Source organism: Balaenoptera musculus, chromosome 1 (assembly GCF_009873245.2).
Source record: "Balaenoptera musculus isolate JJ_BM4_2016_0621 chromosome 1, mBalMus1.pri.v3, whole genome shotgun sequence".
Classification (NCBI taxonomy): domain Eukaryota; kingdom Metazoa; phylum Chordata; class Mammalia; order Artiodactyla; family Balaenopteridae; genus Balaenoptera; species Balaenoptera musculus.
Genome location: NC_045785.1, coordinates 112,661,529 through 112,677,584, shown reverse-complemented (window position 1 = coordinate 112,677,584; position 16,056 = coordinate 112,661,529). Strand labels below are relative to the sequence as shown.

Here is a 16,056-nt window from a genome sequence, read left to right as displayed (position 1 = left end):
CCCGCCCCAGGGTCGTGCCTTGGTACCGCCCTGCCCGCCCGGCGCTCGGGGGAGGGTGTGACCGGGCCTCGCTCCCCCTCCTTGCAGCGCGCAGTGGTGGCTGCCACGCCGAGTTCCGGTTCCTGTGGCTGCGGCCGCGGGCGGGCGGTGAGGCTGGGCAAGCGTGCAGTTGGCGCCCGGGCTCGCCGCCCCCGCCTCGCCGCACCTCCGGCTTGCTGCCGCGCGGGGGCCTGCGCCGCCCCTGCCTCCCCTTCCGGGCCATGGTGCAACCCCAGGGCGCGTCCGTCCCCCGCCGCCGCTGACCCCGGTCCCCCACTCCATGGCCGCCTCGGCGCCGCCCCCACCGGACAAGCTGGAGGGAGGTGGCGGCCCCGCACCGCCCCCTGCGCCACCCAGCACCGGGAGGAAGCAGGGCAAGGCCGGTGAGAGCGCTGAGGGGGCCTGGGACTGGCGAGGCCGAGAACTCGGGGACCTCGGAGGGAGGGCTGGCGGGCGGGGGAGGTGGTGGTCCTCTGGCTGAGGGCCCTGAAGGGAGGGGAGGCTCAGGTGAAAAGGGTGGGTGGGTGAAGCCCTCCAGGGGTTGCGGGCAGGGTTTCACAGATTGCGGATCCTAGAGTTTGGGGCACCTGGAGTTCAGGAGCCACTTGGGAGTCTGAGAGTATCAAGAGATGGGGCGTCTCATTTGAAGGAAGAGGCAGCTGAGAGTGTAGCGTCCAATTTATTTTTCAAAGTGTACCATTGTTAGTATCTGTGAAGTAAATAAACAAGAGTATAATGAAGTTAGAAGAGTTCCTTATATCATGGCTGCGAGAGAGGAGTTTGGGGAAACCTCAGGGAAACTTGTGTCTGCCTTTTACTGCTTTTCCAGGTCTGCAAATGAAGAGCCCAGAAAAGAAGCGAAGAAAGTCAAATACTCAGGTGAATGGTGGTTGGTGGCGGGGGTAATTCCTAGTAGCCCCTTTGGGTGCTCTGCTCTGCCACTCCAATGTCTCTACCTTGCATAAGCCGCGGGGAGAAGAGAAAGTTGTCTTTCTTGTTCTGTTTCTGGTCCTTTCCTTCAACTTCATAACAGATTTTAGGGGTAGGGGTGGGGATGAGATGGTTTGACCAAAGGTCTTATCAGTCAGGATTAGAATCATTCTCTCCCCGTTTGTGCTGTCGTGTTTCCCACATGATGATAACAGCTACCGCTTACTGAACCTTTTCTAAGTGTCAGGGATTGTGCTAAAATGCTTTTAACAGTTTGGGGAGATGGGCATTGTCACTGTTTTACAGATGAGGAATCTGAAGCTTAAAAAAGTTAAATGCCTGCTCCAGGGCCTTGAAGTTACTCAGTGTCAGAGCTAGGATTGCAGCGTAGTTCTGCCTGTTTTCGAAACACTGTTACTGCACTATGCTGGTTCTGCTCTCCACCCTCAGTTTCTTTGTTGCATTCTAAGGTCTATCTTGATTTAAGGTCTGAGCTGGCCAGTACCAGCCTCCAAAAATGTGTATTGTGTTTCTGATGCTCTCTTGGTTTAGCTCTCTGTCTCCCTCCATGACCCTCTTTCCCTCCTCTTTTCCCCCAGGGCCCTGCATACTCACATCTGACGGAGTTTGCGCCACCCCCGACTCCCATGGTGGATCACCTGGTTGCATCCAACCCTTTTGAGGATGACTTCGGAGCCCCTAAGGTGGGGGGTGCAGCCCCTCCATTCCTTGGCAGTCCTGTCCCCTTTGGGGGTTTCCGTGTACAGGGGGGCATGGCAGGCCAGGTACCCCCAGGCTATGGCGCTGGGGGTGGAGGAGGCCCCCAGCCTCTTCGTCGACAGCCCCCCCCTTTCCCTCCCAACCCCATGGGCCCTGCTTTCAACATGCCCCCACAGGGTCCTGGCTACCCTCCCCCAGGCAACATGAACTTTGCCAGCCAACCCTTCAACCAGCCTCTGGGTCAAAACTTTAGCCCGCCTGGTGGGCAGATGATGCCAGGCCCCGTGGGGGGATTTGGCCCCATGATCTCACCCACCATGGGACAGCCTCCCAGAGGGGAGCTGGGCCCCCCTTCTCTCCCCCAACGCTTTGCCCAGCCAGGGGCACCTTTTGGCCCTTCTCCTCTCCAGAGACCTGGTCAGGGCCTCCCCAGCTTGCCCCCCAACACAAGTCCCTTCCCTGGTCCGGACCCTGGCTTTCCTGGCCCTGGTGGTGAGGATGGGGGGAAGCCCTTAAATCCACCTGCTCCCACTGCTTTTCCCCAGGAGCCCCACTCAGGCTCCCCGGCTGCTGCTGTTAATGGAAATCAGCCCAGTTTTCCCCCAAACAGCAGTGGGCGGGGTGGGGGCACCCCAGATGCCAATAGCCTGGCACCCCCTGGCAAGACAAGTGCGGGCTCAGGGCCCCAGCCTCCCCCAGGCCTGGTGTATCCATGTGGTGCCTGTCGGAGTGAGGTGAACGACGACCAAGATGCCATTCTGTGTGAGGCTTCCTGCCAGAAGTGGTTCCACCGCGAGTGCACTGGCATGACTGAGAGCGCTTATGGGTTGCTGACCACTGAGGCGTCTGCTGTCTGGGCCTGCGATCTCTGCCTCAAGACCAAGGAGATCCAGTCTGTCTACATCCGCGAGGGCATGGGGCAGCTGGTGGCTGCTAACGATGGGTGATGCTGGCGAGGTGCCCAGGAAGTGCATACGTTCCTCCCTGCTCTTCCAGGGTGGTGGTTTTCCTGTCTGGCTCTTGGTCCTTGTTTCCACTGGCTTCCCATCCCCATGGGGCAGAAACACAATGGCTCCTGGGGGCAGAAAAGGAACTGAGATGGGCAGGCAGAAGAGCCTGGATTGCTCACTTTTCTGGAAACTTACGTGTTGAGATCTGCAGAGGTCCAGGAAACCAAAGCCCTGCCAAGCAGAGCCATTTTTGGTGGCTGTCTCTGGAGGCCTAGGGGTGTGGCTGCAAGAGAAAAGAGGCTGGAGGAAGATCTGAAGGGCAGGGGTGTCCCCTCTACAGATGATGGATGCCCCCAACACCTGTGCCTAACACTCCTGTCTAGCCCCCCAGCCCCAGCCTTAGTTTTTGGAGTCCAGTATTAAAGGTTTCTGGCCAGAGGAGTTGGGGGTCTCTTCCCATCTCTGCAGTAGCCCTTTCATGGGTGCTGGGAAACAGCTTTAGGGAATAAATGGAGATTTTCCCCTTTTCTTACCTTCCCCTTGCCTCCTCCAAGACCTACCCAACTCCTACCCCCCTCAGAGAACCAAATAGCTTGAAGAAGCAGGAGAGTACGTGGCTATGGCAGTTTCTTGGTGATTTGGGGCTTCAAGACAGTAGGTAAGAGATGCTGTCAGGACATATCTTCCTCATACCAAAGTCACTGGTCATTTCTCAGACTCTCTTGTGCTTTTTCCCTAATGACAATATTTTTGCTAAAAATTGGGATATGTGGTCTGACAGAGCAGAATATTTGATGTTTGGACTGTCCTGGAAGCCTGGACTCTGGCTGTACACGCCCCCCCATCTGTTGCACATTATTTGCAGCGCTGGTCTTCAACTTTTGGCGCCCTTACTTCCCTGCTTCCCTGGCTTGATTGAAGGAAAGCTTGAAGAGGCGCAGAGCCCTTATACCTCATTTTTTCTCCTGATGAAAGGATCCCTGTCTCAGCCTGTGGGTGGGGAGGCGGCAGGACCCTTATTGCCATGGTACTAAAATGCAATCCAGAGCCTGGATGTTTTTTGCTTCTCTCTTTCCCTGCTATTCTTTATATATCTTCTCCGGCCTGGTGATCTAGCTGTTCTCATTCCTCTCAGCCAGAGTCCTGCACTGGGCTTTGTTTTCATTTTATTTTGTAAACACTGCCTGCCAGAGATGGGCCAGCGGCCCTATCAGGAGCCCCTCACAGCTGCTGTCTCTTCCTTACAGCTCGTGCACACATTCCTCAGTGGGGTGGGGAAGGCAGGCTTGGGTTGTGGCCCTGAGAGGAGCTGGTGTTCCCCTGCCCCCACTTCTCCCGGGACCCTAGCGTGTGAAGAGAAGACAAAGGTATACTGCAGAACTCAATTTTGCCTGCCCAGGTGTAGCATGCAGCCTCTGAGGCTGTGAGAAAGAAGGGAGCGGCCTCTGGGCCTCTCTCCTCTAGTGTTCCCTGCCGTGGAACAGCAGAGATGGCAGCCCCCCCACCCCCGCACTGCTGAGCTTTGTGTTGTGTTTGTGGTTCTGTTTGCCCCTCTTTTATCGGTTGCTATTTTTGTGGTCTCCCCCATCTCTGCATTTGGTAAGATGGCTCTTGCGGGGGGGGGGGGCACGTGTCTGCTCAGTCCCTCTCTCCCTCAGTCCACTGCTTTTTGGAAGGAAGCGGGGGTGGCAGAGATGTGGTGGGGAAAGTTTTGTACGGTTGGGTTAATAAAATGACTTGGAAAATCCAGACCAGGACTCCTTGCTTTTGGGGTGTACAGGGTTGGAATGAGCCAGTCACTGCTGGTCAGGATGGTTGCGGCGTGAGGATATGTATCCCTCAGGGTCCCTGGAGGTGGGAACGGCAGAAAGACTCAGGCCCCTGAGCTGACCCTCGTACAAGCCGCAGGGCCCATGGAGGCCTCTTGGCTCCACCTCTCCCCCTGTTTCCCTGCTGCGAGAAACAAGTTTCCTTTCTGAGCACGTTCCTGGGCCAGGCTTGGAGCCAAGCAGGAGCTTTGACTCCAAGGCTTCAGGGAGACAACTGCCTTTAGAGCTTCTGGGGTTAGCGCCCGCACTCCCACTCCCGAGTTGTTTGGGTTAGGGGTCGAGCGTAGCTCCAGGGGTGGGGGAAGGGGCTGCCTTGGTCTAGCAGATTTCGTTTTTGGATGCTTTTCAGCCCCCCATCCCCCTTTAAAAAAAACAGCGGCATCCTTAATCCGCACCGGAGCAGGGTAAGGAGAGTGGCAGGAGGGCTATTTCCAACCCATAATTTGCCACTCTCCCCTCCCCCATCCTGCAGCTGTCTCTGTCCTGGAACCAACCTGGCCCCTTGTCCTGGAGATGTCACCCCTTGCCTTTCAGTTTTGGGTCTTCCCTCCAGAAATTGTTTAGACACTGGGAAAGGAGGGAAGGTGACCCAGGATTCAGTTTGCTGGAAGTCCAGTGTCCCACCGGGAGGTAAGCCCAGGTTTAGGGGCTCTGCAGGTACCCCCCTCCCCTCCCCTGGCTCTCAAGTTTAGCTGTTATTGGCCAAAAGTTTCCGCCCCCTCAGGGAACTTGACTTTCCATTGGCCAGTCCCCAGTCACATGACCTTCCTTTCTCGGGGCTGTAAAGCTGGAGAGCCAGCAACAAGTTCAGCTGAAGACGGAAGCAAGAGCTGGGTCAGGTAATGCTGTAGCGGGGAAGGGGCCATAGAGATCCATAAGAGAGGAAGGATGGAGGAGAGGAAGGGCAGAACTCTGAAGGGTTGGGCTCCACCGAGGATCTGCAGAGCTGTTTGTTACTTCTGGGCCGGCGGAAGAGGGGGATCATGGGCGGCCGTTTCCAAAACAGAAACTTGCTCTGGGTCCCCCAGACAAGTCCTAGGTCCTTTGCGTTAGAGGTTTGGGGGAACAACTCTTAGAGGGGTTGAAATTAGCTGGATGAGACTTCCCAGCTTTGTACAGAGAGGGAGAGCTCCCCCTTTAGCTGCCTTTTAGAAACAGCACAAGTCCCTGACAGTCCTTACAGGACGTTATGTTGAATCCTGCCTGAATGAAAAGAGAGGGAGTAGTGAGGAGGGGGTGGAGGTGGGTTTTCTTCCAAGAGGTTGATGAGAAGAAAGAGATCTGAAAATAGCAGGGAAGGGTGGAGATTAAACAGCAGAAGGAACTTCCTAATAAGGCGGTGAGATGCTGGCTTGAGAGGACTGGGAGATCTTTTGGAATGCTGGGTGAACCCAACCAAGAGAGAGATACCAACCAGGGTTTGGAACAGACTGTCTTCTGTTTGGGTCTCAGAAGTGTTTGTCTTGTTGACCCAAATACCGTTGCTGGTTTCCATGGAAACAGTGTGTCTGACATCACCCTGGTTGCCATGGTGCCTGGTTCTGGAGGACCTGAGCAGGCTGTACACAGCCAGGGATAAACAGGGACTTCAGACCAAGCTGCTGCTACTTCCTTCCTGCCACCACCTGTTAAGAGTCACACATAGCAACTGGGGATGGGGAGATGATGACAGAATGGCGGGCTTGGGGCCTGAGACCCTAAGGCAGCACAGTGATGGTTCTGTGGATGCCTGTAGAAACCGGCCAGGGGTGTCCTGTTGGACGTGGTGTGGGGAAGTCACTGCAGGCATTCTCCTGTCTCCTTGTGGGATGGGTGCATGTGTCTAGGAGGCATGGGTATTGGGGGATGCTGTGAGGGGTCCTTCATCTGTCCTGGGCTTGGATCTTGATTGGCAAGGGCCACAGGAGGTTTTTAGGGCACCATGTAGGACTCACACTAGCTCAAACAGAAGGGGGAAGTGTGGTGGTTTCCCAATGTAGAACTGCCACACTTCTACCCCAGCCTCACTTCCTTTTCCCAGGGTTTCCTTTCAGAGTCCTTTTCCACTTGCCACCTTTCTAGCCCGTCAACAAGCAGTCATGTAGTCTCCTCTAAAGGATCACAATCCGAGATTCGAGGGGGTCAGCTCCTCTATCCCTCCACCTTTATGCCGGGTCCCAATTGCCAGCCTGGGTGAATAGTCTAGGCCATGGATGGAGGGGTAGGTCCCTCTCTTCTTATCCTGCCTTGTGTCAGGCTTTGGAAGCTGGAGTAACTTCCCATGCCCACCCGGCCAAGTCAGAGCAGATTAGCAGGGGATAGGACCACAACCCTGATTTTTGCCCATGCTTTGCAAACTGTAAAGTGCTTTATACATGATGGCTGCCATAAATCCCTTTTGCCAGTCACCTTCAAGTTCCCTAAGATGAAATTCTGAAGTTTACTAAGAAGGGAAACAACTTAGAATGGAGAGTGAGAGTGACAAAGAGATTTACTAAAGGTACATTCAGGTGGGATCTAAGCTATGTCAGTTGTTCTCAACCCTGGCTGCAGATGAGAGTCATTTGGGAGATTTTAAAAAAATCCTTGCCTGAGCCTGACCCTTGAACACAGTTGTATCAGAATCTTAGGTGATTCCATTGTGCAGCCAGTGTGCAAGACCCCTGAACTAGACCATAGCAAGGACTTATGGTGGGTGATGGGTGGGTGACTTGGGGGTGAAGGAGGCCATTGAGTCTTCTTTTCTAGGCCCTGGGGAAGAAGGTGGTGATTATGGGGGAGGCTGGGGAGGTGAAGGGAGGGCTGGGTTGTTCCTCACTCTTTTTAGCTGTTCATCGTTGACAAGTCAAGTCAGCCAATTTTCTGGCCTTCATTTCCCTTCATTTTCCCTGACTATAACGTGAGAGAGTTGGCCTGGAGTTTTCCCAAAGCCCTTCCAGCCCTATGCTTCTCTGACCTTTCAAGGTCAGTTCCGTTTCCCAGTTTACCAAGGGCTCTTTCGGCAGGCTTCACTGTGGCTGTTGGTACATTCTGATTTGAAAGGCAAATACTGCCCAGAAGAGTTGAGGTGTTGGGGTCAGAAGACTGGAACCAGGCTGGTTGTGGAAGTGGCTTCCCAGCCCTTAAACCTTGGAACCCCGTCCAGGCTGCTGTCTCTATCCTGCCTCCCCTGAAGGGAGCTGGGGTCCTTAAGAAAGACTTTCTCTGCAGGTGGCAGCCTCAGTAGCCTTGGGGACCTCAGCAACTATGGCCTCCTGCCCAGACTCGGACAATAGCTGGGTGCTTGCCGGCTCAGAGGTAGGAAAAGCAGCCCTGGGAGCCACATGGAATGGGGGTTCCTGCAGGGCTGGGCTGCTTGCTGGGTCTGTCCCCTTCCTTGGTCTTGGTGATCATGTGCATCACCTCCTGCTGGCTGTGAGAGGAACTGTAGTGGCAGGGAAAAGGCCATCAGGCCCAAGGAGTCAGGTGTTGGGACTTGGACCATGCCTTGAAAGAAGGAAATTGCTGGGGTAAACTGTGAGAAGCAGGGAAGAAATTCTGGTGGGGAGACCAGCATGAGCAAAGGTTCTGAGGTAACAATGGGAGAGCCATGTTGGGGGAGACCAAGGAGGTCCGTTGCAGGAGGTGGAGACATGGGTCAGACGGTGTTGAAGTGAGGTTGGGCCAGAGCCTGGGAACCTCCAGAAGAGGCCTGAAGGGCCTGGCTCAGGCATTTGGGCCTCCTCTTTGATGGGAAATCGTGGAAGGGCTCTGAGTTGGAGGGAGTCAGGACCTTCACTGCCTTGGGCAGAGGGGGCAGCCACTGTGTGGGCTGGGCGGGAACCGGGGGAGAGCGTTTTGAAGGTCCTGCAATCCAGGTTGTAGTTGGTGGAGCAGGAGCGCAGTAGACTGCTGTGCCCTGAAGCCACTGAGAAGGGGGCCAGCGGGATCGGGGGGCTGAGTGTCTGGAGAAGGTTTGTCAAGGGCTTGGTATGTTTGTACCGCAGGGAGGGAAGAAGGTGAGGAGCTTGAGTTGGAGGCGTCGGGTTTGAGTGGCCTTGAGGAGACCAGTTGGGGGTGAGGGAGCTGCCCTCAGGATGATGCTGGGGCAGGACCCATGGACTAGGGCTGGCCGGCAGAGGGGACGGACACCATGCTCCCAGCCAGAGCCCTGGCCCCCTGTTGAGGTGCCTTTGCTGACAGCTGGGGGACCTTGGGCCAGTCGTTTCACCTCTCTGTCCTCCCCTGTAAAAGGGGAGTTGTGATTCTTGCCTGGTAGGAGGGGCCGTGAGAAAAAAGTGACTTGAAAATTGTAAAGAAACATACTAAGGTCAAGAATTATTCTTGGAAGGATAGCGGGAGCCATGGATGGGATGAGCGGGCGGTGGCCTGTCAAGGGGGGCGTAGGCGGAGAAAGGAGAGGCCGTGGCTGGACGGCTGGGCCGAGAGCACCTTGGGAGACAGGCTGGCTGTGGCTGGGGTGAGTCAGGCTTCTGTCAGCTCCTGGGAGAGGGGTGTGTGGGGAGGGGAGAAAGGCCAGAAAAGCTTGGAAGATGTAACTAGAGTGGGTGGCCCGTTGTGAGGGCAACTGTGGGGAAGCCCGCTGCGGTCGGGACCGTGATCCTTAGGCATCCAGGGGACTTTGTTCTCTTGCCATCCTCCCACCTTCCAACCAATAACTGAGTTGGTCACTTGTTGGGAGGGAGACCCAGGCTCTAGCCGGCTTCTATGGGGAGGTAGGGGGCGCCAGGTTTGTACAGTAGTCCACCGCCTTGGTCCAGTGGTGCTTCTTCATTTAACAGAAACTTGGCCTCCGAAAGTTCTCAGAGCAGCAAGTGAGGTTAGGGAATGGCCGAACACTGCGTCGAGCTGAGATGCTGCAGTGCCAGCTGACCCCCGCCCCCTCCCCACTTTGGAGCAGCCCACTACTGAGTGTATTATATTTTTGTGAGATGTGGGCTGAGGTCCCTGAGCAGTGCGGCTGGTCCCAGGCACCCCAGTAGAGCACCCCTTTCGTCCTGCTGTCCTTCCTCTGGAGCAGCCCTTCTGCTTGTGCCCCTCTCCCCAGAACCTGCCTGTGGAGACCCTGGGCCCTGAATCCAGGATGGACCCAGAATCTGAGAGAGCTCCCCAGGCCCCTTGGAGCCCCTCCAAGGCAGCTGCTGAGGAGTTAGCTGGGACCTTGGATGGAGAAGGTAACAGGGCCCTACTGAGGGTGGGGTGCAGCCACTTCTCCTCCATGTTCTGGTGTTTCCCAGTTTCCTCAGGGAGAGGGAGGCTGGTTGGTCTTATTTCTGGCATTAATCTCAATTTAAAACCTTCCCTCGTTCCACCCTGGCTTTCTCCTGCCCCTTCCAACCTGGTTGGGGCCTGTGGGAGCCAGAGGGCCGTGTAGCACATTCCGTTGGGGGGTAGTGGTGTTTCTCCTTAGCCTTTTCTCCTGCCACAGAGACCCTGTTCCAGAGTGAGAGCTCCCAGTCCAGGCCCATTCTGCCAGAGGAGACTGAGGCCAAGGTGAGTATCTTCACTGGGGGAAGGGTAGGAAATGGGGGGGGCCGGGAGCTGCTCACGGCTGTGTCTGCATCAGGGTGTCCTGGAAGGTGATGATCGTGAAATGGAGCCCCCTGGCCCAGGAGACACAGAGGCCCAGGGAGACTTGGAGGAGACTCCTGAGGCAGTAGCTCTGGGACCGGACACACAGGACCTGGAGGATCAGGGTCCCCCCAACAGCCTGCCCTCATCCCCCCAGACAGGTGAGAGTTCTCCTTGTCTCCCCCTGTCACGATCCTTCTAGAAGGTGTGGGAGTGGGAGTAGATATCGCTACTGAGCACAGCTCTGGGCCAGGCCCTAGGACTTAGCAGCTTGGTGCCCTCCTTAAATTGTATCAGTGAAACCTCACCACCACCCCTGGGGACACTGAGGCTCAGGTTAAGTTACACAGCCGGTAAGTGGCAGGGCCTAGGTCTGGTCGACTCTTTCGTCTCTGCCGTGGGGCCTCCTCTTTTCTTGCCTCTAGATTCAACTCTCATTCCCTGAGTCCCTTCCGTGTGTCAGCTCTGGGGAAGGAGGTTGGCTTCATGGCCTATGTAAGAGGTGGACTAGACTGAGCCCAGATGCAAGTCAGACCTATGAGGGGTGCAAAAAAGGAGGGGGAGGGTGGTCAGTCACGGGACAGGTCGAGGGGAAGGGAGAGGCAGGGACAGGTGGGGAAAGGGGCACACTGGAGGTGTCATTTGAGTGAAGCCTTGAGCAAAGAGTAGGATTTTAGTCGGTAGGGTAGGAGGAAGAGAACATTCCAGGCCAAGGCTGCAGCATCAACAAAGGGATGGGGGGCCCCCTGTCCTGTGCTGAGGAGGCTGTGTCCAACGCTGGTGGCAGAGGAGTGTATGAGTCCATCTCTGTTGAGGGGTGACAGGGTGGAGGGGGAGGCCGGGGGCTGGGGCCATTTAGGGGGCAACTGACAAAGCCGAGGAAGACCTGAACTAAGGCAGATACAAGGCGAGTGACGTTGAGATGTTTAGGTGTCGAATTGTCGAACTGTCTGCGTGTGGGGTGAAGAGGGAGGGCTGAGGTTGGCTAGGTGGGAGCAGTGGCGTCTTGCCCTGCAGTGGGGGAACACCAGAAGAGAACCAGTTTGGAGGGCAGTGTGTTGAGTGTTTGGTCCCCAGGGACACCCAGGTGGGAGTGGCCAGGAGGCAGTCAGACGTCCACGCCTGGAGCTCCAGGGAGGCCAGGTTGGGAGTGACTGATGAGGGACTCATCTGCTCTGCGGGGAAGCCAGCGGGGTGGGTGAGATAGCAGGTGACTGTGTGTACGGTGAGAAGAACAGAAAAGCAGAAATGGTGCCAGGGGGACCTCTGCCTCTAGGACCGGGAAGAGCCAGGGGCTGAGCGGAGGCATTGGGAAGGAGTGGCCGGGGTTTGGGCAGAACCCAGAGTCGGGAGGGTGCTCCACGTGAGGCACGTGTGGGAGGAAGGAGTGCACTTTTAGGGTGAAAGCTGCTCTTGCAGTTTGCAGATTGAAAGGACTGGTCTCCCCCCAGATGTAGAGAACAAACGTATGGACACCAAGGGGGCAAAGTGGGGTGGTGGGGTGGTGGTGGGATGAATTGGGAGATTGGGATTGACATATATACACTAATATGTATAAAATAGATAACTAATAAGAACCTGCTGTATAAAAAATAAATAAAATAAAATTCAAAAATTCAAAAAATAAAAGAGAGGACTGGTCTCCCACCTCCAGACTGGGCGGGGGTGGTCACTGATGCCCTGGCAGACGTGGGCAGGGTCTCCTCGTGCCCCCTCTGTGGTCAGGGCTGGGGGCCTCTCATGTTTGCTTCTGTTTCCCGTCTCTCTGTATGTCCCATCGCTTCCGTTGCTTTACTGCCTTGTCCCCATCCCTTCCTCCAGCTTGGATCAGGGAGGAAGCCCACTGTTCCAGCAGTGAGGACGACACCGACATGGACGTGGAGGGTCTGCGGAGACGGCGGGGCCGGGAGCCCAGCACTCCTCAGCCTGTGGCCCCCCTGGGTGTGGAGGACCAGACCCGGGCTGAGGGTGCGGGCAGGGAGCTGGGCATCTCCCTCAACATGTGTCTCCTTGGGGCCCTGGTTCTGCTGGGCCTGGGGATCCTCCTCTTCTCCGGTGAGTGGTCCCTCTCCTGATGAGGCCTTAAGCCTCCACTCTGGCCCCTTCTGCCCTCCTGCCGCACTTTCACTCCATTCCACCCCCTCCTCTGAGGGCCTGCCCAGACTCCTCTGTCTCCATTTCAGGTGGTCTCTCAGAGGCTGAAAGTGGTGAGTGAGGACAGGCCCTGACTGGTTCATGTCTGTCCCCTTCCAGCCCTGAGGGAGGCTGATGGGGGCAATTCTCTGGGTCAGGAGTAGGGATGCTGGGGGCTGTACCTTTGTTGCTCAGTTATAGGTCTTGTCAGCTATTCAGGGTGACCCTTGACCCTTTACCTCGCTGGACTGTCAGCCATAGGGCAGGTCCAGGGAAGGAGGGTGACTGTGTGTGGGGGGGTGGGGGTGGGGGTGGGGGGGGTGAGGAGAGGGTTCTGTGTGCCTTGGGGCCAGTTTCAGGATTTCACTTTCCCACAGGGCCCGTGGAGGAAGCGGACCTGCAGGTCTTCCCAGATACCGGCTCGGATACTGAGATGCTGGAGGCTGAGGAGGATGGGCAGGCATGTGTGACACTCTGCATTGGTGTGAGGGGCCTGGTGGGGGAGATTCAGGGCTGCGGGGGTGACTGGCTCCTTTGCCCTTAGGATGGGCTAAAGCAGCAGCTGCAGACCTCAGCGCCCCCTGACAGTGTTCCCAGCCTGCAGAACATGGCCCTTCTGCTGGACAAGCTGGCCAAGGAGAACCAGGATATCCGGCTGCTGCAGGCCCAGCTGCAGGTGGGCACAAGCAGGAGGGGGTGGGCTAGACACCCTCCCTAGGCCAGGTGTCTGTCTGTCCTAGTGTCCTCCCCCAAAAGAAGTTTCCTGTGTTCACCCACACACCTTGATCCCCTCCCTTTCCCACTATAGTGAAGTCATCTTCTCAATTCTCTGTTCATGTCCTGCATGCTAAGGGTTAGGCCAGGACTGGCATACCTGCTTCACGTGGCATGCCACCTCTGCTTGATTGGCATGGTCCGCCTGGAGCATTGTGTGGAGAAGGATTTGAAGAACATGCCAAGGCTCAATGGGAAAGAAGTGCTGAGATCAATTAGTAATGTCTGCTCTGGGTATGGGAGGTGGAAATTGGGCAACGACAGCCACATCTTGTCTATCTTTTGGTGAATCGGAGAAGTGTGTGCTTAAAAAGGACATAGAAGCTGAGGCCTGTGATGGAATTTGGGGATCCCAGGGTCTGGTGAAGGGTGCAGATGGGGCAGGGGATGAGAACCAAATCCTCTGAGTTTCCCAGGCCATAAAGTCTATGATGGAATGGAATCAGGGTAGAAGGCACTGGGGCCGTCCTTGACTCCTCCTTGTGCTCTCCATCCCTATTCCCATTCCAGGCCCAGAAGGAAGAGCTTCAGAGCCTGATGCGTCAACCCAAAGGGCTGGAAGAGGAGAATGCCCGGCTCCGAGGGGCCCTACAGCAGGGCGAGGCCTCCCAGCGGGCCCTGGAGTTAGAGCTGCAGCAGCTGCGGGCCCAGCTCCAGGGCCTGGAGGCTGACTGTGTCCGGGGCACAGATGGGGTGTGTCTCTATGGGGGCAGAGGCCTGCGGGCTGGCAAGGTCACCAAGGAGCAAGGCCCAAGGGGGCAGGTGCCAAGCCCTGGCTTCCTGGAGCAGAAGAAACAGCTAGAGGCTGAGGCCCAGGCATTAAGGCAAGAGTTGGAGAGGCAGCGGCGGCTGCTGGGGTCTGTGCAGCAGGACCTGGAGCAGAGCTTGAGGGATGCGGGCCGAGGGGACCCAGCCCATGCTGGCCTGGCTGAGGTGGGTCACAGGCTGGCCCAGAAGCTGCGGGGCCTGGAGAACTGGGGCCAGCGCCCTGGGGTCCCTGCCAATGCCTCAGAGGCCTGGCATCAGGAGCCTCACTTCCAGAGTTCCAGGGAGTGGAGCGGAAAGGAAAAGTGGTGGGATGGGCAGAGGGACCGGAAGACTGACCACTGGAAACATAAGAAGGAGGAATCTGGCCGGGAAAAGAAGAAGAGCTGGGGGGGTGAGGAGGACAGGGAGCTGGCGGGGAGGTGGAAGGAGGGCAAGCCAAGGGTGGAGTGGGCCAGCAAGAAGGATGGCAAGCGACAGGGTTCTAAGGAGCCCCCCAGGAAAAGTGGGAGCCCCCACTCCTCCAGAGAAAGGCAGAAACACCCTCAGTGGAAGGAGGGGGCTAAAGACAGGCATGACCCCCTGCCACTCTGGGCAGAGCTGTTGAGGCACAAGTACCAGGCACCCCAGGGCTGCTCGGGCGTGCACGAGTGTGCCCGCCAGGAGGGCCTGGCCTTCTTTGGCATGGAGCTGGCCCCTGTGCGGCAACAGGAGCTGGCCTCTCTGCTGAGGACGTACCTGGCGCGGCTGCCCTGGGCCGGGCAACTGACCGAGGAGCTACCCCTTTCTCCTGCTTACTTTGGTGAGGACGGTATCTTCCGCCACGACCGCCTCCGCTTCCGGGACTTTGTAGATGCCTTGGAGGACAGCCTGGAGGAGGTGGCAGTGAGACAGACAGGTGATGACGATGAGGTGGATGACTTTGAGGACTTCATCTTCAGCCACTTCTTTGGAGACAAAGCACTGAAGAAGAGGTGGGCAAGCTGTTGGGGAGTTGGGTCAGTGGGACAGAGCAGGAGGCAGGAGGTGATGGTAGGGGGTGTGAAGGAGCCAGGGCCCTGAGCTGGGGCGGGGTGGCGGGGTGTTCTTCAATTTGAGGTTTTATCTCTGCTTTTAGGTCTCCCCTCCCCCCTAGCCAGTACTTTTCTTGTCTTCCCTTGAGGGCAGGAAGCTGCCTGTGCTCACCCCAGAGTGGTCCCGGGGAGTCCCCTTTTGGGCTGGGGGGATTTTTCCTCCCGAGTTACCCTGTACTGCCCATACCTGCAAGAGAGATTGCTTCCCACCTTCCCGCCTGCCCAGCTGGGGCCTTCATCCTGGGACACCAGGTCTGGCCACACTCCCCTCCCCCCAGTATGATTGATGGTGACTACCTGTGTCGCCTGTCTTAAGAGGAGCAGGGTCCCCTCTCCTCAGGGAGCGCCTTCTCATCATGTGGATGTGGCGTTGTTGTCTAAAGGCCTCTTACTGCCCCCCACCATGCCTCTCCACAGGTCTGGGAAGAAGGACAAACACTGGCGGAACCCCAGAGTTGTGGGGCCCAGGGAGGAACACAGCCACCAGCGCCAGGGCTGAGGCCCCGTGCTGTCTGTCCCCTGGGAACCGTTAAACTGCCACCTCCCTTGGCTCGTTTGGTGTCCTTGGATATCCTTCACTGAGGAGAGCGGAAATCACCCAGCCCCGCACTGAAACCACTTTTGCTAGAAAAAGGTCTTAGCTGGACCTGCCTTGCTATCTATGCAAATGTATGCAAATGCTCAGGGCCCTGGGGCCGTGACTCTTGCAGCCTGATTGTGTCACGCCAGTGTGAAGGGGGGATGGGAGAGAAGCCCGTTTTTTGGGGGGTGGGGTGGAGGTGGGGGTGGGGTGGGGGCAATTCTGATTCTGAAGCCAGAGAGCTTTCCTCCTCTTGTGTATGTGTGTGTGTGTGTGTGTGTGTGTGTGTGTGTGTGTGTGTGTGTGTGTCGGGGGCGGGTGGGGGGGGAGTGGGCCCCTTGGCTGCACGCACTGACCCGGGCCCCCTGGGATTTGACTAGCCTGCCTGGCTGGGGGCCCAGCATGAGGGCTTCCCCTGGCGTTTTGTTAGATTTGGAAGGAGCTATCCCCAGGGGGTTAAAACCCCCTTTTAAGCCTTGCTGCTCACCTCCCCACGTGAACTGTAGACTCAGATCCCAGTAAAATGCTGTTGGAGCTGTGACATTGGGTGGAGGCTCTGTCACTTGGGGCTGTTTCTAAGCACAAGGGACATCCACACCCACCGCCTTGTAGGCACTGGTACTCACCTTCTCCCATATACTCCTCTCCCACTCACCTCACCCTCGCAGCAAACCTCAGGCCCTCTGGGCTGGAGCTCCCCATTTTGCTCACAG

General features: G+C 57.0%; 2 protein-coding genes across 3 annotated transcripts; both read left to right on the top strand.

Moving 5' to 3' along the window:
• The first annotated feature begins 116 nt into the window (after positions 1-116).
• On the top strand, positions 117-4,388 carry PYGO2 (pygopus family PHD finger 2). Its single transcript, XM_036849439.1, has 3 exons — positions 117-422; positions 869-918; positions 1,569-4,388. The coding sequence occupies exons 1-3, from the start codon at positions 320-322 to the stop codon at positions 2,634-2,636; spliced, it is 1,221 nt and encodes a 406-aa protein (XP_036705334.1). The 5' UTR covers positions 117-319; the 3' UTR covers positions 2,637-4,388.
• An 835-nt stretch (positions 4,389-5,223) lies between these two features.
• Positions 5,224-15,521, top strand: PBXIP1 (PBX homeobox interacting protein 1). 2 transcript variants are annotated; one of them, XM_036829085.1, is made up of 11 exons: positions 5,224-5,307; positions 7,658-7,744; positions 9,495-9,621; positions 9,876-9,940; positions 10,014-10,179; positions 11,840-12,073; positions 12,202-12,225; positions 12,529-12,611; positions 12,696-12,827; positions 13,436-14,664; positions 15,181-15,521. In XM_036829085.1, exons 2-11 carry the CDS (start codon positions 7,694-7,696, stop codon positions 15,260-15,262), a joined length of 2,193 nt encoding a protein of 730 aa, XP_036684980.1. In that variant the 5' UTR covers positions 5,224-5,307; positions 7,658-7,693; the 3' UTR covers positions 15,263-15,521. The 2 variants fall into 2 exon arrangements, with proteins under 2 accessions (XP_036684980.1, XP_036684987.1); XM_036829092.1 differs by lacking the exon at positions 12,202-12,225.
• Positions 15,522-16,056: the final 535 nt, after the last annotated feature.